Source organism: Apiospora phragmitis, assembly GCF_038363925.1.
Source record: "Apiospora phragmitis strain CBS 135458 chromosome Unknown utg000010l:1.0-9815664.0:1.0-9183399.0, whole genome shotgun sequence".
Classification (NCBI taxonomy): Eukaryota; Fungi; Ascomycota; class Sordariomycetes; order Amphisphaeriales; family Apiosporaceae; genus Apiospora; species Apiospora phragmitis.
Genome location: NW_027117409.1, coordinates 3,034,280 through 3,059,940, shown reverse-complemented (window position 1 = coordinate 3,059,940; position 25,661 = coordinate 3,034,280). Strand labels below are relative to the sequence as shown.

The 25,661-nt window shown below is 52.7% G+C and overlaps 8 protein-coding genes across 8 annotated transcripts; 5 read left to right on the top strand and 3 right to left on the bottom strand.

Annotated features, from left to right (window-relative positions):
* Positions 1–508: 508 nt before the first annotated feature.
* On the top strand, positions 509–1,546 carry PG994_010716 (beta subunit of citrate lyase; the record flags this gene model as incomplete). The annotated part of the gene is made up of 1 exon (XM_066862125.1): positions 509–1,546. One exon carries the CDS (start codon positions 509–511, stop codon positions 1,544–1,546), a length of 1,038 nt encoding a protein of 345 aa, XP_066711235.1.
* Positions 1,547–3,323: 1,777 nt separating this feature from the next.
* Positions 3,324–5,108, top strand: PG994_010715 (uncharacterized protein; the record flags this gene model as incomplete). Its single annotated transcript, XM_066862124.1, has 1 exon — positions 3,324–5,108. One exon carries the CDS (start codon positions 3,324–3,326, stop codon positions 5,106–5,108), a length of 1,785 nt encoding a protein of 594 aa, XP_066711234.1.
* A 674-nt stretch (positions 5,109–5,782) lies between these two features.
* Positions 5,783–7,043, bottom strand: PG994_010714 (uncharacterized protein; the record flags this gene model as incomplete). The annotated part of the gene is made up of 4 exons (XM_066862123.1): positions 5,783–6,246; positions 6,317–6,653; positions 6,769–6,787; positions 7,015–7,043. The coding sequence occupies 4 exons, from the start codon at positions 7,041–7,043 to the stop codon at positions 5,783–5,785; spliced, it is 849 nt and encodes a 282-aa protein (XP_066711233.1).
* A 1,373-nt stretch (positions 7,044–8,416) lies between these two features.
* Positions 8,417–9,524, top strand: PG994_010713 (Glutathione-specific gamma-glutamylcyclotransferase; the record flags this gene model as incomplete). Its single annotated transcript, XM_066862122.1, has 3 exons — positions 8,417–8,475; positions 8,609–8,640; positions 8,965–9,524. The coding sequence occupies 3 exons, from the start codon at positions 8,417–8,419 to the stop codon at positions 9,522–9,524; spliced, it is 651 nt and encodes a 216-aa protein (XP_066711232.1).
* Positions 9,525–10,173: 649 nt separating this feature from the next.
* PG994_010712 (uncharacterized protein) lies at positions 10,174–10,967 on the bottom strand (the record flags this gene model as incomplete). Its single annotated transcript, XM_066862121.1, has 5 exons — positions 10,174–10,262; positions 10,326–10,555; positions 10,607–10,713; positions 10,815–10,887; positions 10,948–10,967. 5 exons carry the CDS (start codon positions 10,965–10,967, stop codon positions 10,174–10,176), a joined length of 519 nt encoding a protein of 172 aa, XP_066711231.1.
* A 4,370-nt stretch (positions 10,968–15,337) lies between these two features.
* On the top strand, positions 15,338–18,117 carry PG994_010711 (uncharacterized protein; the record flags this gene model as incomplete). Its single annotated transcript, XM_066862120.1, has 4 exons — positions 15,338–16,177; positions 16,225–16,285; positions 16,338–16,385; positions 16,427–18,117. 4 exons carry the CDS (start codon positions 15,338–15,340, stop codon positions 18,115–18,117), a joined length of 2,640 nt encoding a protein of 879 aa, XP_066711230.1.
* Positions 18,118–22,690: 4,573 nt separating this feature from the next.
* PG994_010710 (uncharacterized protein) lies at positions 22,691–24,321 on the top strand (the record flags this gene model as incomplete). Its single annotated transcript, XM_066862119.1, has 3 exons — positions 22,691–22,804; positions 22,957–23,856; positions 23,902–24,321. The coding sequence occupies 3 exons, from the start codon at positions 22,691–22,693 to the stop codon at positions 24,319–24,321; spliced, it is 1,434 nt and encodes a 477-aa protein (XP_066711229.1).
* An 814-nt stretch (positions 24,322–25,135) lies between these two features.
* On the bottom strand, positions 25,136–25,619 carry PG994_010709 (uncharacterized protein; the record flags this gene model as incomplete). Its single annotated transcript, XM_066862118.1, has 4 exons — positions 25,136–25,285; positions 25,364–25,446; positions 25,507–25,537; positions 25,608–25,619. The coding sequence occupies 4 exons, from the start codon at positions 25,617–25,619 to the stop codon at positions 25,136–25,138; spliced, it is 276 nt and encodes a 91-aa protein (XP_066711228.1).
* Between the last annotated feature and the right edge of the window lie 42 nt (positions 25,620–25,661).

Genomic DNA, 25,661 nt, shown 5'->3' with positions numbered 1-25,661 from the left:
ACTTCGAGCCCAGGGAATGGAAATCCATCAGTTTGGGCTCGACCCTTTTGTGAGTGTTGCATCACATGGGCTCCAGGCACTCGTGCATGCAGCCAACGCAGCATACAATACCGCCAAATGCGTCCTATAAGCGGACCGGGGGGTTCTGTTGAAGGAAATAGACTTCCAAGAAAATTGACGAGATCTTTTCCAAAGTAACGCTAAGGGTCTCGATCGTGTTCGAGCACTCTGGGAAAGGAAACGAAGGCATGGCGATAATGTAAGGGTGTGTTGTGCTGTGTTGTAGCTGCTACAGCCACAACCCCGCTGCATCCAAAAATAGCCCAGCACTTCCGCTGCCCCTCATCAAGGGATGATCAATTGGGGAACCTCGGAGCTTGGAGAAGCTTCATCCCTTGGACAATGGAATCTGGTCAAACCGTGGGGTTACGTCAGGACCATGAACAACGTCAAGTTGCAAAGCAGCAACTCCAGCCAGGCCTTTTGGATTTAAGCCTATACTCTGATCATGGCGGCTAAGTCGACATCCATCCTCCGCCGGGCCCTTCTCTATGGCAAGTCACTGCTTGCATCACAATCGTGGTGCAATTGTCCTATCACATGGTTACTTACTAACGATTATCAACCAGTTCCGTCCTCCTCACCGCGCATGCTGGCCAAGTCCGTCGGATTAACCTCCGACAACGTGACTTATGACCTTGAGGACTCGGTCACGCCCACCAAGAAGGCCGACGCTCGTGCTGCCCTCCGCGACCATCTCGCGGGCTTGCAGTCGCGCCCCAAGTCCATCTCGGAGCTGGCCGTGCGCATCAACGCCATATCGACGCCCTACGCGCTCGACGACCTGGCCGCGCTGGCGCCCTCGCCCCACCTGGACGCCATTGTCATCCCCAAGGTCAACTCGGCCTCGGACCTGAGGCTCGTGAACTACGCGCTGCGCCATTTCACGGCCGACCGACATGCGGCGGCAGCAGCAAACCCCATCAAGCTCATCGCGCTGATCGAGTCGGCGCAGGCCGTCATGAACCTGCGCGAGATCTGCGCCGCGTCGCCGTACCTCAGCGGGCTGGTCTTCGCGGCCGAGGATTTCGCCCTCGACCTGTCCATCACGCGCACGCCCTCGCTGAGCGAGTTCCTCTACGCGCGGTCCGCCATCGTGACGGCGGCGCGGGCGGCGAACCTGCCCAGCACCATCGACCTGGTCTGCACGTCGTACCAGGGCGAGGACGGCATCCGGCGGCTCGAGGAGGAGTGCCAGGGCGGCAAGGCCATGGGGTTCAACGGCAAGCAGTGCATACACCCCTCGCAGGTGGACGCAGTCCAGCGCCTGTTCGCGCCCGGCGAGAGGGAGGTGGAGTGGGCCGTGCGTGTCGTCATCGCGGACGAGAAGGCTGCCACTGCAGGCAGGGGCGCGTGGACGCTGGATGGCACCATGATCGATGCGCCGGTGGCGGGCAAGGCCAAAGCGGTGGTGCAGAAGGCGGAAAGCTGCGGCATGGATGTTGCGAGCCTCAAAGAAAAGTGGAAGGGGCAGGAGCCAGAATGAGAAGCCAGCCCGTTGTCAATGTATCAGGAGAAGCTGGCTGATCTGGCGCAGTCATAAATTGCATATATATTCCCCTATATTTGGTGCTATGTTCATATAGAGGCTCCTCCTCCCCATACGCAGCGCAATGTGTAAGATTGAACTGCTGCGCTGTTGTTATCTGTGCGTGCTAAATGCCATGGTATAATTAGGCGATTAATCAAAACATTTTGGTTGCACTTGTACTCTGATCTAACGGTTTCCCGTTTTCTGCCACTTCGATGTTGATCGTACGACCTCTTGCTCCGTTCAGATGAGGATTGCCGGGTCTTGCTGGTCTCAATTACGTGTATCCGTAGTCCCCTACAATGATGCGGCGGATGAAACAAAAAGGGTCTTCCCTATGTGTAAGTGCGCCACCATGGATGGATCATATGAAACAAAAGCCCAGTCTTCTTCGTAGGCTCTCTCATACGGCATAGCAACAATCGCATCGTCCTCCTAGGCGACACATTTACAGTACACAGGTGACAAACAAGACTTATTAAGAGTTAAAAAGCATCATGGAAGGCTGGGAGGTGAACAGAGACAAAAGAAGTGTGTGCAGGTGGCGTTTAAGAGGCTGGAATAGATGGTGGTCAGGGCGGTCTGCATCAGCCCAGAAAAAAAAAAACACCTGCATCCCCGGTCTCAGCCACTCGCGACGAGTTGCTCTTGACTAAGACTCTATCCAGTATTTGATATTTCTGATGCACTTCTGTCGTCTGAAGATGCAGGATTAGTAGCAGCAAGCAACAACACAGCCTCATTCACTCGTCTCGAGTCTTCCAACCTCATGCCGTCGGCACGACAAAAACCCGGCGTCACCAGGTGCCAAACTCGCCAAGAGTTGCCAGCGAGCGAGGCCTCTGTCGTACCTTGCAGGTGTCGTCTGAAATCGGGCTCGTGACCCTGTGCAACAACGGTTCCTAGAAAAACAACCACATTTGGACTATCTCTGCAGACATAACCTTTCGGAGTTGCTTACTTGTCTGACAGCTCTTACGAATTGGTGTGCATTGCAGGAGACAGACATGCACGAGGCTAACAAGTCATGCCGTTAGTTCACTTCCCGACAACTCCGACTAGACTTGTCGAAAGCTTCTCTCTCTCTCTCTCTCTCTCTCTCGTGCTCGCGTCAACCTTCCCTCGTTGAAACATCATTTCTTTTCTCTGGGCCAGACTACCAGCACCAGCCCAGCCCACTCATCCTCGTCAGCCAAGCCTTAGCTGGAGGCGGGCCAAGATGAAGATCTCAATGCTTGTGTTTTTGGTTTGTCTCGTCACAGGTGTGTAGTGTGAGCACCGTAGCCTCCAATATGCGCACCACCTCACCAGTGCTGTCTTTCCTTCGGCCTGCTATGGATGCAGCATGAATAATCCATCTCTTGGTATGAAATGCAAGAACCAGTTGTCATGATTGTTTGTTTTCTCGCCAAGGTTCCATCTCTCTCTCGCTCTCTCGCGCTCTCTCGCTCTCTCTCGCTCTCTCTTCTCTCCTCCCCGTTCACGTCATCTCATATCGTCGTTCACTTACTCGTGTCTTGCATCTAACACGCCCCGATCTGCGCAACCGGTCGACCCGGCACCTCTTGTTAGCCTCAGCAATCTGCGTGCCGAACCCCTTTAACTGCTTAATATACTTTAGATCTGCCGACAAGTGTTGTTCCGGGACAGATGAACTTCTCTTCCAGTCCACTGGAAAGGCTGGAGCTTCTCGACGACCACAAGGTCATCTTCCCTTCTCTTGTCAGGCATTATGGCTTTGACAATCAAGCATCTCAATGAGGATGCCTCCTTTTTGCTCTCCCTGGAACCAATCCTCCCTCAGCACATCAGAGGGACGGCAGCGGCGCCAAAGCCCTACATCATCCTTCTCGATCCGTGGATCACCGGGCCGTCCAAGATCTTCCACTCCAAGATCTCCGTCTCTACGCACAAAAACCCGGCCTGTGTCAGCACCTTGTCCGAGCTCCCGGAGCCGGACCTCGTCATTATCAGCCAGCACAAGAGCGACCACTGTAATGAGGCAACGCTGCGCCAGCTGCCCGGAACTGGCACCAAGACGCAGATACTGGCCGAGCCGGCCTCAGCTCGCGTCATCAAGAGTTGGAAATACTTCGACAGCGACAAGATTTGGACCATCCCGAAGTGGGAGGATCCGCGCACGACGGGGAAGTCGACGGTGCTTCGGGTGCCAGTACCCGCTGTGACGCCTGATGGACTGCCAGGCGAAGTCACCGTGGCTTGGATTCCCCAGAAGCGCGATCTGGCCTGCCTCCATAGTGCCATCGCCCTCACCTACCGCCCGCCATCCACGGACGGTTTTGCGCCACCAGGGCAGTACACTCTGGCGCCGGCACTTATCAGTCCGCCTGCGACACCAAGGTCCACTCAGAGTATCGCACCTCCATTTCCCAATGTGCAGAAGACTGCGTCCGCGGACCAAAAAAGGCCGGGCGCAAGACCAGCCCCTCTTACGCCACCGATGTCCCCGACAAGTTCAGTATACTTATCGCGAGCCGGTGCCACAGCGCTGTCCGCTTCTCCTACGGACTGTACCACTCCTCCGCCCGCATTAGCTGCATGCCGGCCGTTCTCTTCCGCCTCCGGCACCATAACCGCCGCCGCCGAGCACAAGGAGCACGGCAACACGACGCGCCCCCTCTCGCTCATATTCTCGCCCCACGGCATCAACTACGCCCACCTGGCGCCCTACGCCTCTTCGCACCTCGTCTCCGAGGCGGCGCTGCCCCTGACCGCCCTGCTCCACTGCATGGACTCCATCTCGAACCCGTGGTGGCTGGGCGGCAACATCTGCGCCGGCCTCCCGGCGGGCGCCGAGATTGCGCGCCGGCTGTGCGCGCGCGTCTGGCTGAGCGCGCACGACGGTGACAAGGACGTGAGGGGGCTCGCCACGGGCCTGCTGAAGACGCGCAAGTACGGGCGGGACGAGGTGCTGGACTTGGTCAGCCCGGGAGATAGCAGCAGCAGCAGCCGGCACACGAGAACAGCCACCACGCCGAGCAGCGAGAGTACCACGACCACGCTGGTGGGGGACCCCTGCGGATGCGAAGTGATGGAAGACAGCGAGCCGGGCTTTCTCAAGCGCGTGAAGAGCGTGTCGGTCTCGAACCCGACGGACGTCTTCCGGCTCAGCAGCGGCGAGGAAGTGACTGTGCGCGGGGACGGCCGGGTGTGCAGGCTCGGCGTAGTGGGGAGTAGCGATCAAAGCTCAGCCACGACCGCTACTACCACCACCACTACCACTCCGACGATGGTCCTGCCGCCGTCGGCCGCGACCTCGGGGTCAGACCTGAAACCCCTCGGGGAGAAGGCGAGATCAGCCGACAACCAGCCAGTAGCGGAGAGGCATATCGAACCAACGAAAAAGGATTCGACGACCCGGGACGACCACGATCACTACTACGCAACTAGCCTTACTATACCTCCTCACCTTACTACGATGGTGCAAGAGAGCTGGGGCCCACAGAAGCTCTGCGACACGCTGTCGCTACCCAAGATCACCGTGGAGGAAGCGTGACGTAATCTTGATGGCTTCGATTGACAAGGCTCTCGAGAGCGTTGTCCTTTTGGTCGCATGTGTTATGAAACCATCCAGTAGATGGTATATTACGAGACAGGAGTCTTTTTCTGGGTTTCAGGGTTGGGCAACAGGACGACAGAACAGCTGCCAACACAACACGCAGATGGATTTTTTATTTCTTCATAATCTCTCAGGTATTTTTTTTTCTTTTTAATACTTCACCTACGGGTGATACGCGTTTGGGATACCCCTTTTGAGGCCCGGATCTATATAGCCTTTTCTGGACGAAATAACTTTGAAACAAGATTTAAAGTAATAGTGTTTACAGAATGGTTTTGTGTAGACGACTTGATTGACTTGAAAACCTGGAAGGATCGAGACATGTGCCAATTAATTTTTAGTAAAGCATCGCGGGTATAACTCATTGCTGAAGCCAACTCCAGCAAAGCTTCTTCCGGACCGAAAGACTTCTTTAGGCCTCAAGTTATCTACTAACACTTCGGTCGCTTCAACGCAAGTGACGCAATAAAATCCCCCTCGGTTTTGCTTCCCATCCCTTACAAGGAAGCCACTGGGTCAAATGGAACCGAGATATCTCGCCTCATTCCTTTAAGGTCTTTTTTGAGACCAATATCCTCAGACAAATGCACTAGATCTATGCTTTCCCTTTCTCACTTCATCTGCTTCAGGATCTCGATGAGGAAGTCCTCGAAGCTGAGCGTAATGTAACCGTCGCGATCCTCGTCGTACTTCTTGAACACGTCGGTCATGCGCTTGAGGCTGATGCAGGCCTGTACGAACAGATCGAAGCTCATGACGCCCTCGTTGCGCTTGTCGTACGTCGAGAAGAGCAGCTCGACGAAGCGGGGGCTGAGACGGTAGCGGAACGCCACCAGTGCGTTGCTGAACTCGTCGAGGCTGATGTTGCCCGAGCGGTCCGCGTCGAAGCGGTCGAAGAGCGTGCGCCAGGACGCCAGGAACGACCAAAGTCCGCAGAACTCGTCGAAGCCGATGGTGCCAGACCGGTCGCTGTCGAACATCCGGATCATCATGCGTACCGTGTGGAGATCGAATGTTGTCCAGTCACCGTTCACGAGCGCCGCCGAGAGCTCTCTCTCGGAGAGTTGGCCGGTGCCTGCAGAGCAGATCATACGTCAGCACCAAAATTTCAAATGGCGAGTACCAAAGTCAAAGGGAAGGCTTACCATCTTTGTCCACGGCACGGAATAGGGGCAGTAGCGTCGGGTCTGCGCCCTCAGGTGGAGCTGGCGAAGGGGGCGGTCGGCTCGAGGCGGGAGGGCGGTTGTGGGTTGTGGGACGAGGGCCTGAAGCCATAGGTGGCGGCGACATGACGGACGACACAGGACTATGGCCACCGTAGCTGCTATGGCCGTGGGAGGAAGGGTTTAGGCGATTGCGCGGGTCCGGGTTGTGCTGGTAGGAGGAAGGAGCCGCATGTTGCGAAGGAAGCGGCGGCGGGGGCTTGCTGTTATATTTGGAAGAGGAGGAGCTGCTGTACTGCGCCGGTCTAGGAGCGTTACCCTATTGTGAGGGTGGTCTCGTCAGTCCTGCAGGGCGATCACGAAGAGCTGAGTGGGGTTGGTGGGCACGGGAAAGGTCGTGTTTGAGGGAGGTCGGTAGTTGGTATTTTTCTTACATTCTCGGGCTCCGCGAATCTATACTCGACGACGTGTTGTTAGCGATGTCCTCATTGATGCGCACGCTGTACTGCAGGTGCGACGTGCGAGAGCAGAATGAGGTTCAAACAGCATCGCGACAAGAGGTAGTACGTCTGGTATGCCCATCCCTCTTTTTACCCATCGTCGCGCGCGCAAAGCCCATGCCTAAGTAACCTGACCAAGGCCTCATGGCGGGGTAACAGACGGATTGCATGGGAACTCACCTAGGCAGCTCGTCCGGGTTGTAGGCCATCGTGGATCAGGTTGATGCAATAGAGAGCGATAACCGACTGCACGAAGAGGATTGCGAGTTGGAGGTGAACAACGAAGTTTTCAAAGGGTCTGACGGCAATGTTGGGTTGCGGGTTGCGGATTGCAGGGTCGTGTTGGTTGTCATTGACTGATCCGGGTGGAAGTTAGTTCTTTTAGTTGGCCATGTGCAACCTATACAGCGACTTAAGCCTGTCCACTTTTGCCCCCCCTAGCGAACCAAGATCCAGGGATTCCAGCCGCAGCCAAGGCACGCTGGTATCCTGTTAGTGGCCGTTTAGCCGTCTCCTAGTGATTATCGGCCTGGAGATGGAGCATTATTAGTTGCATCTCCCAGATGGAGCATGCAATATCCTCCACGTTATATTGGTCGAACCAAAGGGTTTTTGCAGTCGAAAGTATTAATCAAGCCTTGCCATACCCCAGCTCCCCTTCCGATATTTCTCTCCCAGCATCACTTTTGCGTATGTATATTTGCGAGGCCTAGGTAGGTGACAAACAATCATGTTGCTTCTGTAAGTAGGCGTGACGTACTTTTGTATGTACGTGGGGCAGGTGTTGAGGCGAGGTAGGGTTACTAAAAGTGAGGCAGAGCAGGCAGAGTGGAATTCAGGGTCTCGGAGGGGGGCGCACGAAATGGCAATGACGTGTGTCAACCGGCGGCGCAAGCAAACAACCCAAGATAAGAATTGACCTCTGGAATATGACAAGCAACGCGTCTCTCGGCGACTGACCCCCGAGACAGACATGCTCGAGTAGGACAGCGAGTGCAGCTCAGGGGACGCCACGCCGTTTCAGGATGGAGTTTGACGTTTGGAGGCTCTGATCGTCGCGGAGAAGCGCGGCATCTCTCTGATTGACAGACAACATAACATGGCTATCAGCCGTGCCCTGTATGGAATGCAGTGCTTAAGGTTAACCTACATGTACTTAATGTTAGAAAAGATCTACATAAGGTACGCATAACCGCAGCCCGGTAGAGTTTCTTTGGCGTAATAAGTAACCCCCAAATTGGGTCCTTGTAGTAACAAATGACTTCAATGTTGTTGTACGCATGTCCGTAGGTCGTTTGACGAGAGCATATCCCTCGTTCGGAGCCGCTGCCGAAGAAGAGTACGGTCTTGGCATCTGACTTTCTCCAGGCTCTATCTCACTGTAGTACATAGGAATGGCGTTGGGCTCTCCGATGGATGCGAAGGGGGCGTCCCCCACTTTGGGCTACTAATCCGCTGACAAAGCCGAGGAGCCGAGAGGGACTTTGACGGCGGTGTACCACTGGAAGTGTCAACTCCTTTTTGACCCGGACCCCTGGAAAGCTTACTAGCAACGCACTTTTGAGTAAAAAAGAGACAAACCATGGCTCTCAACGGCGATAGAGCTCCTATTTCGGACGAGTTTTGGTTATTCGGTTATGGGTAAGTTCTTCCATGCATGTTGTCGCCGCCCATCCACCCCCTTTTGGGTTGACACTACCCCTGTATTGGTGGGCTTGGTCTTGCGGGCACGGCATAGACGTGCGTCTCTTATTTTAGCTAACCAAATCTACAGGAGCCTGATCTGGAAGCCCCCGCCGCATTTCGGTATGCATGCGACTCCATGTTGTCTCCCGAGAAGGAATCCAATGCTCACATTATCTGCTCATGTAACTTAGATCGGCGAATACCTGGCTGGGTGAATGGATACGTCCGGCGGTTTTGGCAAGTAAGCGCGTGTACATATGCCCTCATTTCACTCACATTGCTGACTTGGATATAAATATGTATAGGCAAGGTATGTCTCTATCCGCTACCTAGGTCCCCTGACGCCCCCATCTTACAAACGGGGACTTTTTGATTGGTCCCTTCTAGGGGCTATGCCACCACTTTCCCAGCGAGACTAATGGGGCCTTCGCCATCACAGTCAAGACCACCGCGGCACACCAGAAGCCCCGGGGCGCGTCGTGACCCTGATCGAGCGCTCGTTCTGGGCCAGCCTGGGGGACGCGCACGACTCCGCCCCGGGCAAGGTGTGGGGGGTAGCGTACCGGATCGAGGCCGCCCGGGTGGCCGAGGTCAAAGACTACCTGGACATACGGGAGATCAACGGGTATACGATCCACTACACGCCCTTCCACCCGGCGGACGGGTCCGGGCCCATCCGCACGCTCGTCTACATCGGGACGCCGGACAACGACCAATTCACCGGCCCCCAGGATCCGCAGACGCTGGCGGAGCACATCTACCGGAGCGAGGGGCCGAGCGGTCTGAACCGCGATTACCTCCTGAGCTTGGAAAAGGCGTTGGATGAGCTCAGCCCGGAAAGTGGCGACGCCCATATCACCGACCTCTCGAACCGAGTGAGAGACATCGAGACTAAGGTTGCAAAGGGACAGGCGCACGTCCGGCTCTCAGAGGAGCCAGTATCGCACGAATTCCACAAGGTTAGCAGCATCGATGAGCAGGAGGAGACTGAGAAAGCCTATTAGAAGACTCTTTCGCGATTTACTCAGATAGAAGCCACCACCAGGGAACAAATACCATGGGGCCAAGAGGTAAATTCAGCCGAAAAAGTAGTCACATTGGTATTTACAGAGCTGCTACAAAACCCCCCAGACCATCATCCCCTCATGTCCTTTTTGGTAATTGACGTCTTCGTCTGCGTCTGTATTCCCCACCTAAGCCATGTATGTTTCCCCCTTAGCGAAAAGTCATGATAAAGATCGTGTCGCGGCCGTGAGCACGTGAACAAGAAAAGTCTTCTTTGAAAGAAGAGAGAAAAAGAAACCAGCGCAGTTGCTGAGTGGTGTAAAGATGGTTTCACCATCTTCCCCAATGCCGTCCTCCTCTTGCTTGCACATCAGGCCGAGTGGGCGGTTCTTAGGACCCAGTTTTCATCGCCGTAGACCGACATGTCCATTGATAGCTCTAGAACCAGTCATGAAGCCCAATGATACTGCCTGGTTGGCCAACCACATCACGATGTATGGCCACCTAGTGACACAATCATCGACATATTCTGATCCCCGGCATGTAGAATCGTCAGTTGATAGATTTTGCCCCCTAAACCCTCCAAGCCTTTTCCAATCACCCCTTCACCACTATCTCACCGAAGGAACGCCAAAAGCACTGCGTCGACTAGTACCGCGGAGGGCCTTGGGGTTGCCCTTGCGGCATCTGCTGGCCTTGTTGCGGGTCAGGGTAGTAGGGAGCTGGCATAGCGTAACCTAGGTGTCATAGTTAGCGCATCCGTGAGATTCGCAAAAGTCTTCCAGACACTGATCACCTACCCTGTGGGGGAGGAGTGCCATATCCAGCCTGCTGAGGAGGGTATGCGCCGCGTCCGTATGCAGGCGCATACATCGCTTGGTTCGGCATTCCGTAGGCGGGCTGGCCAGCGCCATAGGGCATAGGAGGGGCTCCGTAACCACCCCGTCCAGAGAATCCTCCGCGGCCGCCACCGCCACCACGGGGGCCTGTGTCCGAAGCTCTATCAACCCGGATGGTTCGTCCATCGAATCTAGCGGCAGTCAGTATATGAACATCGTAGACTGTGTGAGCATTGGCCTACTCGACGTTGTTCATGGCAGCAATCGCCTTCTGGGCATCCTCATCCTGAGAGTATCGCACGAAGCCAAAGCCCCTGCTTCGACCGGTGTCACGATCTTTGACGACCACCTGATACGACGAAGATCTGTCAGTATAGGCCCGCTTATTCATACTTGTTCTAACGGTGGTAGCCGCGTTGGAGTATGGGAATTGGTTCGGATTAGACGTACTGCTTCCTCGATGGCGCCGAACTCCTCAAACTTCTGCCTCAGGGTGGTATCCTCAGTATGCCAGGCAAGGCCACTGTATCGCAGCAGTGTTAGCAATGATGGAATCGTGGCGCAGGTGGAAGGCGCAACCAACCCAATGAATAGCTTAGACATGTTGTTAAATTGTTCGAAACACCGTATAGGATCTGGGTTATTTCCAGTTAGTCACAGCTTGAGGAGACCATTGTATCTCTGCCGGCACTAGTGACCTTTGCAGATTTCCCGTTCTGCGGACAGGAGCGTTCTGGTAGACTATGTCGCGATAGCCATGGTCTTCAGAATGTGGCCTGGCCAAGAGGCACAAGACCAAGACCAACAACTACATCACCTTGGTGGAGAGAGTCGAACCAGAGGTTTGGTAGCAGCAGAGATACGGAAGGAGGCACACAAACATTATAACAGATGACAAATAGTGCTTTCTGGGCAGGAATGGCACGGTTGTTGGCTGGAGTAGTTGAGAGAAGCAAATAGTAGGCCGTGAAGATTTGCACGAGAAAGTTGGGAGACGTAATTGCCGTGCAAAGTCGTCGATAATATTGTGGTCAAAGTATGAAGAGGAGAGCAGGGACCAGTAAAGACAGCGGGGTTGATAGCCGGGTATGCTAAGTGGCTAAGTCGAGGGAAGCAGTCAGGGGTCGAGGCCGATTGAGTTATCCGGATTCCTTGTCGTTGACTAGGAGCATGGTACAAGAAACATTCGGAAGGTCACTAGTGGCGAGACGTCTGATTTATATATGCCGTAGTTGGCCTGCTGAGGGACAGCTCCATTACTCGCCCTTCTGGTCAGTCTCCGTGAAATCTTTTTTCATCTGATAATGGGACGAAGAGCAAAAGTCTGGTGTTTGGCAAGCATGAGCATCCCGGCAGGGTCGAAAACAAGCATCAAACGAACGAAGCCGAAAGACCTGCGCCAGACTGTACTGGAATAGAGCTCTGTGTGAAGTGAGGAACTCCACACGACAGGACTGGCGGGTCGGTTGCTAAATTGGGATCCTCTGGATGGGGGCACCCATCCAGGATCAGGGACATACCCGCCTGTCACCGTCCGCGTCGTCAAGGGGAAGGGCCAGTGCTTCCAAGACGATCTGCTAAGATTCAGCTCAAACATCGTGACAATCCACAACGTCCACTGCTATCAACCGGGCACGTCTAGTTGGATCGAGAGCCAGTGTTTCCGACCTTGGGAGACCGTGGCCGGGATGTATGTTGTCTCAAGATTCCGGACCCCTGTCAGACCCGCAGGTATCGATCACTCAAATCCTGTGAGCATACATACAGTAGAACCAACCACGAAGGCGGGTGACGATCCCTGAAGGCCCCGTTCCCTCCTTGTTGGTTCTGCCCAGTGATTTGAACATGTCAGATACATAGGCCCAGAGCGTTGAGAAGGGCATCTTTTGCCGGCATTGACAGAGAATGCAGTCCACTCACCTACATGCATTTACGCATACAAACATACTTACGTACCTCTTCGCGAGATCTCCGGATTAACATGGAGTGGCGTTTGACGACGGTCCGCGGGATCATATCGATAAGGAGGCCTCCCCGCGGCTTCGACCATTCATGTTAGGTTAAGGCGACGGCGTATTCATGCGCTCCAGTCGTTTTCTGGCCCTGCTCGTCCGTCTCGGGCCTGATCCGAACATTGGATTCATGGACTACTGAGATCAGCCTACATAGTCGTAGAGTGAGCAGGCGCAACAGAGACCCTCCTACCCAGAAGCGCAGCCGGGTTGAGTCCAACTGCATTCATGTTGCATCCAAAGACCAAGAACAACTTGTAACGACTGGTTGGGGTCAAGCTATGCCCCTCCAAGGTAGCTGCCTTGCTACCCCTCACTAGAAGTCACTAAGGTACTTTACATGGTGGGGCTACTCTGTTTGGAGCCACTAGTTTGTCCCCAAAGCAGTTACCCCTGGATCCAGGAGCCTTGTCCATTTCACAAATATAGCGAGCACCCTGACCATATGTGAGACCGAAGCCATGGCGCGCAACGCAGACTTTGTGCCTCATGTATCGAATATACCGTACTAGACAGTGGGCTGGCTGGGTTGCACACACGTAAACCCGCGCTCATTGCTACATACATACTCTTCACTGTAGTGTCTTGGCGTCAGGAAAAGACGCGGGGATCTCGGGCACCCACGTGCCCCCCCTACGCCTGTGGTGATGAATACTACATCGGACTTTTTTCATACCCAGTAATCTCTGAGTGGGTCAAAAAAAAAGGATACTAACGGTCGATCTGCACCCAATGAAGGAAGCCCCTGTTCAGCGAGTGCGCCAAGGCCCAGGGGAAGCAGAGAGAAAAAGAAGAAGTAGATAACATACCAAGTTCTGAGATGAGGTTCGTGGTGGTCAGTGGCCTTCGCAGGTCTGTCCCCAAGCTCGTATCTGAAGCCAGCATGATTTGAACACGACACTATCATGGCCTTGGGAGACAAGCGTACCTATTATTATTCGCTTAAGCTATTATCACTCACGGGTCCTGATGAAACAGGATTAGAAATTATTGAGCGCACACCAAGATGATTTGTGATGGATTCTAATTACCATGATTGTCCGGAGGACTCGGGCAGTGGCTACCTAATGAGGAGTCGGCTGCATCTCGACACACGGAGTGTTCCGCGGTTTTATGGGTGATTGCGAGCATGGCATGGCGATCTCTCTCCAGGCATGACGGGAGGTCTACACATGTAAGTTTGGCATGGCGGTTACTTGCCTCTCGTGTGACTTCATCCAGAACAAATATCCCCTATTCTGGAGCCTTGATTCATGCCCTTTCCTCGCGGGAGGTATTTGTAAGGATTTGATCACTGGCCAAGATGATATGAAATCCATTGAAGTGATAGCAGGTAAACCTTGCGATCATCATCTCCATCTGCGTTGCAGCCCAACAGGCGACCATTGAAGTCTAAAAATGAACCACTACGCAACGCTGTGCTCTGGTTAGTATGCGGTAATCAGTATTCGCATTCCATACGCATGCACGCACATACTGGCCAGCCCTGTCACCATGAAATCATCTTCGGAGTAGACTCGTTTTGTTGCCAAGAGATATCACAAAATGGCGTGCTTAGTTGGCCGCACGGAGGCACCGCAAAAAGGTAAATAGGTGACGTACCTGTCGTAATGGCCCCCCAATGCGAGGAGCTTGGGCCAGTATATTTCTGGCCATGACCTGATTTCAGGGGCTTTCTGGATGAAGGGGGTAGATATCATTGGTCGTCGGCTTACGCCCAAACAGAGCTTGGCAGGGCTCTCCGACATTTTCGGATCAAGACTATTTGTAGACCTGCCGTAGCGTCCTTGCTCAACTGCCGAATACCTCGTCTGGGTAAGGAAGCCATGCTGAGTAGCATTGATCGACGCGATATATCGCTCTGGGTGAAGTGACATACTACCATCCTGCCGGAGAGGGGCTGTTGCAACGTTAATTAATCCGCAACTCCATTGCTGTGTGTAACACATGTATGGCACCGATCTGAGGCCCGTAAGATCTGGATTAGCACTACACAAAGCCTGTAGGCGGTCGAGATTGACTTTTAGCTGCTGGTTCACTAGCTGTACCACTCCAGAGTCCAGACTCGAGCAATGGAATCGTATGACTCTAGTATCTTCCTCTTACATTTTTAATCCCCAAAGCGCAATTAGTCAGTTCTTCGTAACCCAACCTCGTACCTGTTCATACGTATCAGGCATGCCGAAGCTATGCGGGCACCTTCCCGAGAGAAATGCCTCATTGCACGGTGTGCTTCCGTAGCGGATTCATCCCTTGCTCCCCTGGATGCTGATCGCCGACCCTGGAGGCATTTTGCCCGACAGAAACTTCACGTAGATTTCATAAGACCTGACCAAGTCATATAGTCTATTCACCTAGATTTCGTCAACAATCATAGCCATCCAGGTTGCTATTTTAAAAAATGCGAGTATTCAAAATAGAGCATACAACACGGGGTTTGTGCACCAACGGAAGCAATTCCAAACACATCGTGTTAGACCCCGAAACGCTAGATAGCGTTGGTAACAAGCCCCTCCAACGTCGGGATTCTAGCCGACTAAGTAAGTACGCAGAGACTTGGCAGTCTTATAGAGTCAAACCTTAGGTAAGGAACCTGCCAACATTGAAGCACTTCAAGCACACCTCGAGTTGTACAGAGTGGTATCATCATTTATGGAATCAGTGTTGATTCCACTTGAAGCACTTACCTACAGCTTCCTGTCCTGTAGGGGCTCGAGCACGAGCCTGCACGGGGCCGCATGTCATGTGGGGACTTGACAGGACGTTGGAAGTGGACAACGGCAGCTGCAGGCATGCTTGCTCAACTCGACAACCACCTCCGATTCTATTCATAGCTTCACACATGCATATGTATGTGATTCTCCCACATGACGGCACGACAACCACTGCACGCGACTTGAAGGAGGCGTCAGGTCCATGCTGTTAGGATGTCCTCGGTTTCAATTTACATGGACCCAGTCAATGGATACCAAAAACTCGCCTCGGCTTGCCGCCAGAAAGAAGTCTCACCCACATCGCCAGGGGCACGAACCCGCCGACAAGGACCCAGCATACAGATCCAACCGTGGGCACCGAAAGAACCATCGCCATCATGACAAAGGTATCACAAACTTGGATCTGGGCAACTTGAGCCGGGCTTCGGGCCAACGAACCGGTAATGACATGGTCCAAAACTGGCTCGCCCAGTCCACAATTGCAAACCAAAACTACCCCACGGTATCCGAGGACCACGTAGGACCAATCAATACCCACCAGACTCACGGCCTTCACGAACAAAGACAGTTCAGATCCCTGCCACGCGATACTCGCAGCTCTGCTCGTCCGAGACCGCGAGGTTCTCCCCTCGAAGCAGGTACCCGCCTTCGCAGTCCTCCGCAAGGCTTTGTGTGCTCGCCAAACTCCCACAAGCGAGCCCTGTCCGACAGCTCTATACTCAGCGTACGCAAGAACCGGATAGTATCTTCAAAGGATCGTTACAACGCTTCTCATCATGCGAGTGCATTTCATGGGCCGGCACCTGCCGAATTGTCGAGGAGGTCGGAAGTGGCTGTCGACGGCTCCAGTTCTGACGAACCAGCTTCTCCTATACAAGCTTACAGGTCAAAGAAGCCACGGAATAAGACACGGGATGATAAATATGAGCACAAGAAGGACAAGCACCGCAGCAAGAAATCCGTTGAAGATCGGCCACTGCCCAAATCAAGTAAGCGCAAAAAGGAAGACAAAAAGAGAGCATTGACGTCTAGTAAGAACGTCATGAGTAATTGGGCCTCGAAAGCAGTCCTTAATGATCGCATCACGGTTTGTCAATTCTTCAGCATCCCTCTTCTTGATCACTGACGATTTAGGTTCAGCAGCCCATCAAGCCTGGCATTTTCCAGAATGGCCGTGAGGCGAATAAGAAACCGGGTATGACCACACCGGAAAAGTGCAAGCATTGCACATTGCTGACCATAACTAGTTCAAGATCTTGTTTTCTCAGACATGAATTTTCTTCAGGGCCGAAAGGGTAGTACAAAACCGAAACCCCTGTCTGAGAGACGGCTCCAGAACTTGAGAATCAACAAAGAGAGATGAAGGAAGTTTCTTCATTCTTTCTACCAGCCGAAGCTCCGGGTGAAATTGGCCACCAAGGTGGACTCGATCAAGAAACTTCGCGAAGACTCCAGGAGAGATCCGCTTCGTCAACTCGACGCTACAATGCATCTAAGTCTTCTCAATCTGAGCCCAGTGTAAGCCGAGAACATATCTTGGGCGAGCAGGTGTTGCAACGGTATCGAGATTCCGAAGCCTCAGTTCACGACATTGAGGGGGATAGGAGATCTCAAGACGACCACCATCGAGCAATATCAAGCAGAGATAGCAGACCAACTACAAACATTTCCTGGTCTACGAGTCCACCAAGATCACCATTACGAACAAATGGGTCCATCTCACAAGCTTCGTCCGGGACACACGATCGTCGAACAACAACCCCAGAAACAGTTCGAAGAGCCCTGGTAGATTCTGGAATTTTTCGTGGCACTGGCATTGCTACATACGATAAAGACTACGTCAGCCCGAATTCGAAACCAATCACTGACGGAGACCAAAATGGGACTGAAAGTTGCGGAAATGAAGACATAGCTTCTGAATATGATCTGGGAAGACACGAGATACAACATCGTCTCGAGATACTCTACCCACCAGCCTGGCGAGTGGACCACAGCCAGGCAGGCCAAGATCCTCCTTCTAAGCCCCGGCTATCTGGAGTTGATTCTGGCTCCACCTGTGACCCTGAGAGAAAGCGTCAGCATCTCCGTTCAACAACGGCTGGAGACGTCAGGAAAGATACTGCGGAATCTGCGAAGATAAAGCTGCGGGATGAGCGTGCCACCCAAGAAAAGCCAGACGAGCGACGGGGTTCCCAATGTTACAGTCGTCTTGACGAAGCTGTCAACCACCATGCAGCTTGTGTGGCAGGACTCGACAACGATGATAGATTATCTATCACATCTAGAGACCTGATGCCCCCACCGCCACTACCGCATAACGTGCTACGGCCTCGCCTGAGTGGTGCGGAGCAGAAACCTTTCCCAACCGGGCCAGATACAAGGTACTACCCCACCGATGAGGAATTATCTGCTGCTGCTCGAGTGATGGCACAGCATGATACTATACATGGAATCATAGGTCCGAAGGCTCCGAGCGAGACAGGTCATGATATGTTGACCGAGGGCTCATCCCAATATGGGATAGCACCATTGCAGTCTGCCTCCTGGGTTACTCCTTCACCCAAACCTCCCACTCCTTCCTTGACTGCTGACACTACTATATCGAGGCTGAGTCCGATGCCATCATACGATGTTGACCGCCTAGTAGGTAAACGGTCCTTTCCAACCAGGAGTCAGGCCAGATCAGATCAGTCTCAAGAAAGCATGGCGGAATTTATCGCAAGGATTGAACGCGAGGCTGATGTTATCCCGCCAACGCCAATGACTGAACACCTCAAAGCGCGTGAAGTCGTTTCATCCATCCCTGATACAAGATGTGTAGACGGGGGATATGTGGAGATCGAGACCGCAGACTTTGGTAATGTATTTGATGATGGTATGGGCTCTTCGTCAAGCGTTTTACACGAGAACCAGTCACTTCATCTGCCGCTTCATAGAGCCTCATACTGGATGGATAGAAGGCAACTTACCACTGGAGACCTCGACGAACCCGTGCATTTGGCGAATTACGGGTGCCCCTCGCAGTGAATCTGACCACCCAGGAAGTACGGGAGCGGACGGGCTAGAGTTTTCAGGAACCCCCGGCCAACGAGGGCTATGTAATGATCAAGGCTACGAGATGACATCCTTCTGGGGTCCGAATAATTATATACAGTTTTGACTCTACACTGCTTTGACTATTAGTTCCATCATGGGAGTTGGCTTCTGAGTGGGTAGGTGTGAAGCAGCAGTGAGCAGCAGTGGGCAGCTAGCACAGTCACCTTACTGCACAAATTCGAAAGCCGACTTGTCCTAAACGTGTTCGGGTTCAAATTGTTGGATGTGGTACATTATTGGATATATCACACAGCGCGAGGGCATATTCGACTGCGCCATTGCTTCTCCGTTTCCTTGATCTTGGCTGTTGCCGTGAACAGTTCTCGCGCCAAGACAATATAATATTATATATATTGATTCTGTGAGCAACCAATCTGATGTGGCAGCACGCTACAGCATGGTTCAGTACGGGATGAAGGCACATCAAGGTTTAGGAAGGCCTTATGTGCCCCATGTAGTGAGCGCATGTTCAGAAGGGATGAATTGGTATGCGCTTAGACACCAAGGACCTGTATGTATGACACGAGATAGGCCCGGTAGATATATGCGAAACCCAAGGCTTTAAACCCCCGCCTCTTAGGACCTACCACGCTGACCGAATGCTCACAGATTCGTATATCTGCAACTCGTTTCCACCTTGGACGATTCCATGCCTGGCTGGGTAATATGGCATGTGTCATGTGGATATACTCAGCTGCAGCAGACAAACTTTGATTTTACCCTATAACTTCAACTTGTCAACTCACCGCTCTGCCTGTGTATTCTTCAACTTGAATCAGAGTTTAAACCTGGAATGCCGGACAGGCCACTATACCACAGGCACTATACAAGGTTTACCCAGATGCCATTATGGGTCGGAGAGATTTAAATCACTTGGTTCACTCGAGGAAGCTAGTTTCTTTCCTTCTTTTCTCATACAGTCCTTTTTCAACAAATACAAGGACACACAGCCAGTTATCCTACATACATACATAGTAGAAAAAGGCGGCCTGGACCACGTTATTGGCAAATGCTACAAGATGCCAGCTACCGGTGCTATCGACAAGAAAACTTCTGGAAGAAAGGCCTGTATTGGGCATGGAGGGGGGCCATTGAAGATTTTCATTATCAAATCTGAATTGATCCTCTTGGACCCTGAAAAAGATACCTTACTCGGGTACATGCTAAAGTGAGGAGACAAAGCCCACCGGCAGAATGGGAGTGGATTCGGCAGTGGCCAATCCCGCAGTTGCAAAAGAGAGAGCTTTATCGCCCATTCAAGCAAGCTTTATCGCAGAGCTCTCTCACTAAAGTAGGTTACACCTCGGCTCAGTTCTTCCAACTTCAAATCTACCTACCCAATGCTCCATAGTTGCTGTTTTGAACCCCATCTACGCTACCTAAGAGATTGCCAAGCTGTGCTAGAACGGCAGAAAAGAAATATACAAGAAGCCCCCAGGATTTGGTTGAAAAGCGGTGCTGGAAGTGGCCAGCAGCGGTCTTCAAGCCAGAGAGGGACTGGAGAGCACTTGAGGAGTAGCACTTGCAGTAGTTAAGGTACTAGAAACATGTGACCCACCGTCGGAGTGGACGCCCGTTGGGAAGCATGGGTTCATGTTGTTTGGCGGGTTCAAGTAGGTAAAGTACAAGTAGGTTAGGTAGTTTATTAGTTGTAAATATAGGTATTACACTGATTGCGAATCAAAGTAGGGATGTACCTATGCATATGTCCAACTTGATTCCATGTTGAATTGGAAGGGAGTCAAGAGCTGGAGTTGTTGGACCAAGGTTTGGCTGGCGAAATGCGAGTATATACTCGTCACGGGCTGCCAGTACGTCGCCAAATATAACTGGTATATTTGATCGATCACTCTCCCCGAAGACATGACTCAAGTACGTGTTGCCGGAATTAGCTGCAGCCCCAATTGCAAGATTCGTAGCATTAAATAGAGCTTGATTACATAGCAATGGAGCCGAGCCCCGAAGTCAAGCAATCCAGGGACGGAGAACATCGCGGCATCTTTATCTGACTTGCGTTCTCTTCGATTTCCACACTGCTGGGGCCCCTACCCACACAAGCGCCTACATGTAGTGGTCGTGGTAGTGTGTGTCTTGACTCTTGAGTCCAGTCCAGTCGTTCCTGCACGGCGCCATTGCCCAAATCACCTTGGTCAGCCGGTGTAGTCGTCTACGTCTAGCTCAGAGTTCATTGCTTCCTCTATCTTGGTCTCCTGAGCAAGCCAGCAGCCTCAGTCAGTGATCGGGTCGTAAGCGGTCGGTCGCCGAGACGACAAGTCCACCACTATCAGATCGGAAAGTCCACCTGACTAGTTAGTAGCTGTCGTCGCAAACGAGTTGGCACTGCTCTCGAGAGATGGCACAACTATGGAGCGATGTTGTGGACCGGAAGTCCAGGGTTGCCGGACATGTGAAGCGGCCATGTAAACGCATTATCATTAACCACGAGCCAAGGAAGGAAAGGCATGATCCGAGTGACTGGGATAAGTCCGTAATGAATGCCTGTAAACAGATTCTCTCTGTGCGTGCCCCGCCGCCCTTTTTTCAGTTTCGTACTTGTAAGCCTCTTTTTTTGCGCCTGGCATCAGGGCACCCCCCTCACCACCGTTCCTCACCTCAGCTTCAGTTGAGCCAATGCGAGCGCTTCACAGTGTGGTGACAATAGTGGCGGTTTGGGCCAGAATGGAGAAAGACCCGTCGACACGCCCTTCCACGGCGTATAAGCAGCAGCAGCAGCCATATAAAGAAGCAAGCATCCATATGTACCTATGCAAGTGAGGGAGTGCATGTAGTCGGTAGTCTGCAGGATCCCTTCCACTGGTACAAACAAGGACCTGCAAGATAAGCGTGACGGCTTTTGATCGAAACCTGCATCTATCTACCTTTCTTTCTTGTGAGCTCCAGCTGGGAAACAAGCTATTGTGAGCGGTTGGATCTCCAAAGCCCGACACTCCCAAGGGGAAAGCTCTCGGTGGTACTTGCAGCGGAATCGATGCGCCCGTATCAAACATGGGCTCAGACAGAGCTTCCGGATTGGCTGGAGAAGCCATGTCGAAGAGCTCCCTGACCTGAGAGCTCTGGACTTCAAGCTTTACAAGTAGAATCCTCCTCCACTCCTAGAAACACTCCCCGCCCCCCAAAAACAGCCATTGCGCGCCGCCCAGCCGATCATCGATCGAGTCAGACTGGTGAATTCCCACAGCAGCTTGTATGTAATGCATTTATCAGCCCAGGATTGACCAATTGAGGGGCCAATGGTTGGTGCCTGCGAAGAAAAAAAGAGAAACATTACAATAGAAAATCAAATAAACCCAGCTCTGGCGCAGTATCCTCCCAAAGACCCAGAGACCCCCAGCCCAGCCCAAGCAAGTCTATAGGCAGGCCAGGGTATATATGAGTATGCGCGTGGTACGGCTGCGAGTTCACGTAACAGGCCCGGCATGGTTAAACCTGTCGACGGGACCAAAGTAGGACCTATTACTGAGCTACCTTGCTTCCTTCCTACGTTCGTTCTAGTTAGCTGCTTCCATGCCAGATACTACTACCTAGGTAACCTACTGCCCTGGGACCAAATAACAGAAGAGACGGATGGAAGGTAGCGTAGTGGACTGTTTAATCAACCTAATAAGCCTTGGATCAGGTTTCTCTCACGCCTCACGCTCGCACTCCAGTCAGTCTGGATCCAGCGCCCCAATTCCAGCAGCTGGATCAAAGGCTGTTTTCGGTGACCCAACCCTTTCGTACGTACCAGACGTGCATACATGCCATAACTTGCCTAGGTTTAGTACCTGCTACTTACTTGCACACTTACACCACACTTGCCTGCAATCATTTGGTTTCGATTCGATCATTGAACCACTAAACTGGTCGGTTACATTGACGTCTTACTGCTCCGGGCCCTTCCCTCTAAACCAGCCTACCCCCCGGAAAGTGAGAAGTGAGAAGTGAGAGTGAGAGAGTGAGAGAGTGAGAGTGAGAGAGAGCTAGTTCGCCCTTCTACCGTCTTAGGGCCCCCTCCCCCGTCCCCTCAATCCTCCCACACCCACACCAGCAGCCAACACCTCACCTCACCTACCCTCCAGTCCCATCCCAACTTCTCATTCCATCCCAAACGTTTCTTGTAACACCCACTGCACCTTTCGATAAGGCAAGCTCAAAGCTACTGTACCTCAACCTCCAGTCAGTTCAGCTCCAAGACTCGGAAACCAGGGCTCAACACCCAATGCGAAACCTTCACGATACCTGGGCCCAAGCTGTCGTTGTTGTTGCTGCTACTGCTGTCAATTGATCGTTCCTCGACATCCACATCCCACCTGCTGCACCTCTTATCGCGACCTATCGCAACCTTAGCAATCTGATAACGGGTCAATCAACTATCAACCATCGCCAGAAGGGACCCCTCCATCAATAGCTCAATAGCAATCGACCCGCCTGCCACTCTCGACGAACGGAAAGGAACTCTGAAAGCGCATGGTGGGGTTGCCCTCACCTAGAGCCAAAGTGCAAGATGCCGCCTCGATCGTCTCTCACGTCGTCCTTCTCCATTGCCGATTCCACAAATGAGGTCGTTTGCCCGCTGCGAAACCAAGATGGCTCGAGCTGTCGCAAGCGTTGCCTCGGTGTAAGTAGCTCCTCGGCCTCCTTTTCTCTTGCCCTGGGGTGGCGGCTGTGTCGGAGACGGTGCAAGTACAAGCTGCCCACCTTCCCGCGATGGATCTATGCCATGTGGTTCTCATTCACCCCGGATCTAACTGGAACGCTGTGCAATTGTAGGAGAAACGGTTCCGGTCAATGCAGGAACATATTCGAAGGGCGCACCCAGAACACTACATCTCTAAGCTCCCAGCGACCGAGGAAAGCTTCAATCTCATGGTCAATACCCCACCCCAAGACCGTTCTCAGTTCCCCCAAAATCAATCAGCGGGAAGCTCGCAGCCACAGCATAACAACAACAATAGAACGCCGGGAAGCGCCCCGGGATCAGGCGACCCGATCAGAGGGTACCCGCTCGACCCCCGAATCAGCTATTCTCACGACGACCCAAATACTGCCCCCGAGACTCCGAGGCGTGCAGAAGACTATAGCAATGGCCTGCTGCCAACTGCGAACGCAGCGGCCGCTCTGGCGCAGCTGGGGCAGATGCACAAGTTAGAGCCGGATTGGGATTCCGGTGAAGTATACAATACGCCTCACGTCTCGGCAGATAGCCATCTGATTGATCCCTCATTACAGGATTGGCACTCTGACAATGATGCCCGGAGGATACCGAGGACTACCATTGAGTTGCCTCCTATCCAGGTTGACCATCCAAGTGATTCTTTTCCTAGCTTGAATTCCTCTGCCAGGCAGCAGATGGATCTTCTCCCCTCAATTTTATCCAACTCCCCGCCCGGCCGCTCCTCAACCCTCCCTCCTCTGCACAGATCCCTTGGCCCTAACCGGCCGAGGAAACAGTCTGTCACCAAGCGTCATAAGAAGCAGAAATCGCGCGGGACGGCTTCCGACTGGCTCAGGAGGATTCAGAACGATGAGCGGTCGAAGTTGGGAGTAGTGGGAGGCATAGATCGCAAGGCACACTCGGTCGAACCCACCGCGGATTATGGGAAGCGGTGGGAGAACTTGATTGATGCCGCTGCGTCCGCTACGGAAGACATAGAGGACGACAGGACTCCTGTAAGTCTCTATCGACGTATTGATCCTGCTCTCCTAACGTCTCAGGTACCTCAATCCCCCATCTCCATCCACCAAACCTCTCTACCCCCCTTCCCACAGCAGAGCTTTCCAGGTTATCAGGCCTCGCCTCTTCAACAAGCCCTTACCCCACCGTCCTTTGCTCAAGAGGTGCCTGAGCCGTTTCCTTCTGTGGAGAGCGGAGAGGCGGGAGACAACTTCCACATCGGGGCTGCTGGGCTGTCCGACTCGTCGCCAAGTTACTCAGCACAAGATGTCCACATCTACTGTGCTGCTTGCCAGAGAGCATCCAGGCTTAAGGAGTCGTATGCATGCACCGAATGTATCTGCGGTTTATGCAGGGAATGTGTGAATGTGCTTATGGAGGAACAGGGGGCCAGGCGGAAATGTCCTCGCTGTGCTACTATTGGTGGCAGGTTTAAGCCGTTCCAGCTTGAGATACGGTGATTCTTGTGCTGACCTCATTTTGACTCACCATTCAAAACAAAGAAAGCATCGACATGTATTGCACGGCGGCAGCTGCCCGTCAGATACATGTTTGGGAAACTGGCCGAACTCAGAGCCAGTGTTTCTCGGAGCATGGGTCTCTCTCGACCACGACAATCAACTGTGTTGATTCGGGCTTTGTCGAACGCCGTTACGATGTGGCCAATTCGCGGGCCGCAATCTCAGTCACAGCTTGGAGCCGATATGGAGAGCCTTGAGCTTTCTCATTTGCACTATAGACCATGATCGGTCTTTAGGTTATACGTTACATTTGAAGTTGCAGATCTTACTTCAAGGATAATGGTCGTGTGTCAAATAGACACAATTTGATATCATGAAGACCGGAAGGCTCAGGCGTTATAAAAGGGAAGGTTGTATGGCGTTGTTTTTGGGCTTCACTACCTGGCTAGGCACATCATCATGTTTTCACTCGGTCTTTTTGCATGGAAATCACTGCGCAGGGATATTTCGATAAGGTACGGGCGCCTATTTGTTTGCACTTGCCGTTGCACGGCTTGATATTCCACCTTTGTTGGGGAAATGGCCAGCTTTGCTGCACTCATCTGCTAGAGCTATTTTAATGGAATAAGGGGTATGATCTGGGCTGCGAGCAGAAACTGCCGCGGCTGATTCGCTTATATAGACATGTCTTCATGGATACACTGTTCAAAACATAAGCAATATGGATTGACGGGTATTTCATTCATCGTATCAGGCGGCTCAATAGTTGTGCCGTGGTGAGCTTCCTAATGATGAACATGTCGACACCCCAAATTTACTGTCGGACCTCAAACTGTGACTCGCCCTCCTGGACATCGCGATCCTCTTGATCAACCTTCATGACCTTGGAGTGTGATGGTCCTTGGTTGATGTCCTTGAGGAACTGCTTGAGGGTGCTCTCCTCTCCTTGTGCTTCTCCCTCGACCTAATAGCATGGGGTGGAACATGTAAGCCAAAATATCCCTTACGTTGATATAAAAAAAACTAAAAACTCGTGGTATACCTTCTGGTTATCCGTGTTCCGACACCATCCAGTGATGCCCATAGCCGTCGCCTTCTTCTGGGTGTAGTAACGAAAGCCGACTCCTGCGATTATGAAGGAATTGGTCAGGTGACGTCAGAGACATGAGAGGAAGAGATACCGACCTTGCACTTGACCGTGCACGAGGAAATAGACCTATTGATCAAGAGGTGATCAATAGTGGTTGCATTGGGCGACTGTCTGCGGAGAGAGACTTGTTCCTTACTCTTTTGGCCATGGCTGTTTTCTGTCTGTTTCTACTTAGTCGGGTGTTTCGTCT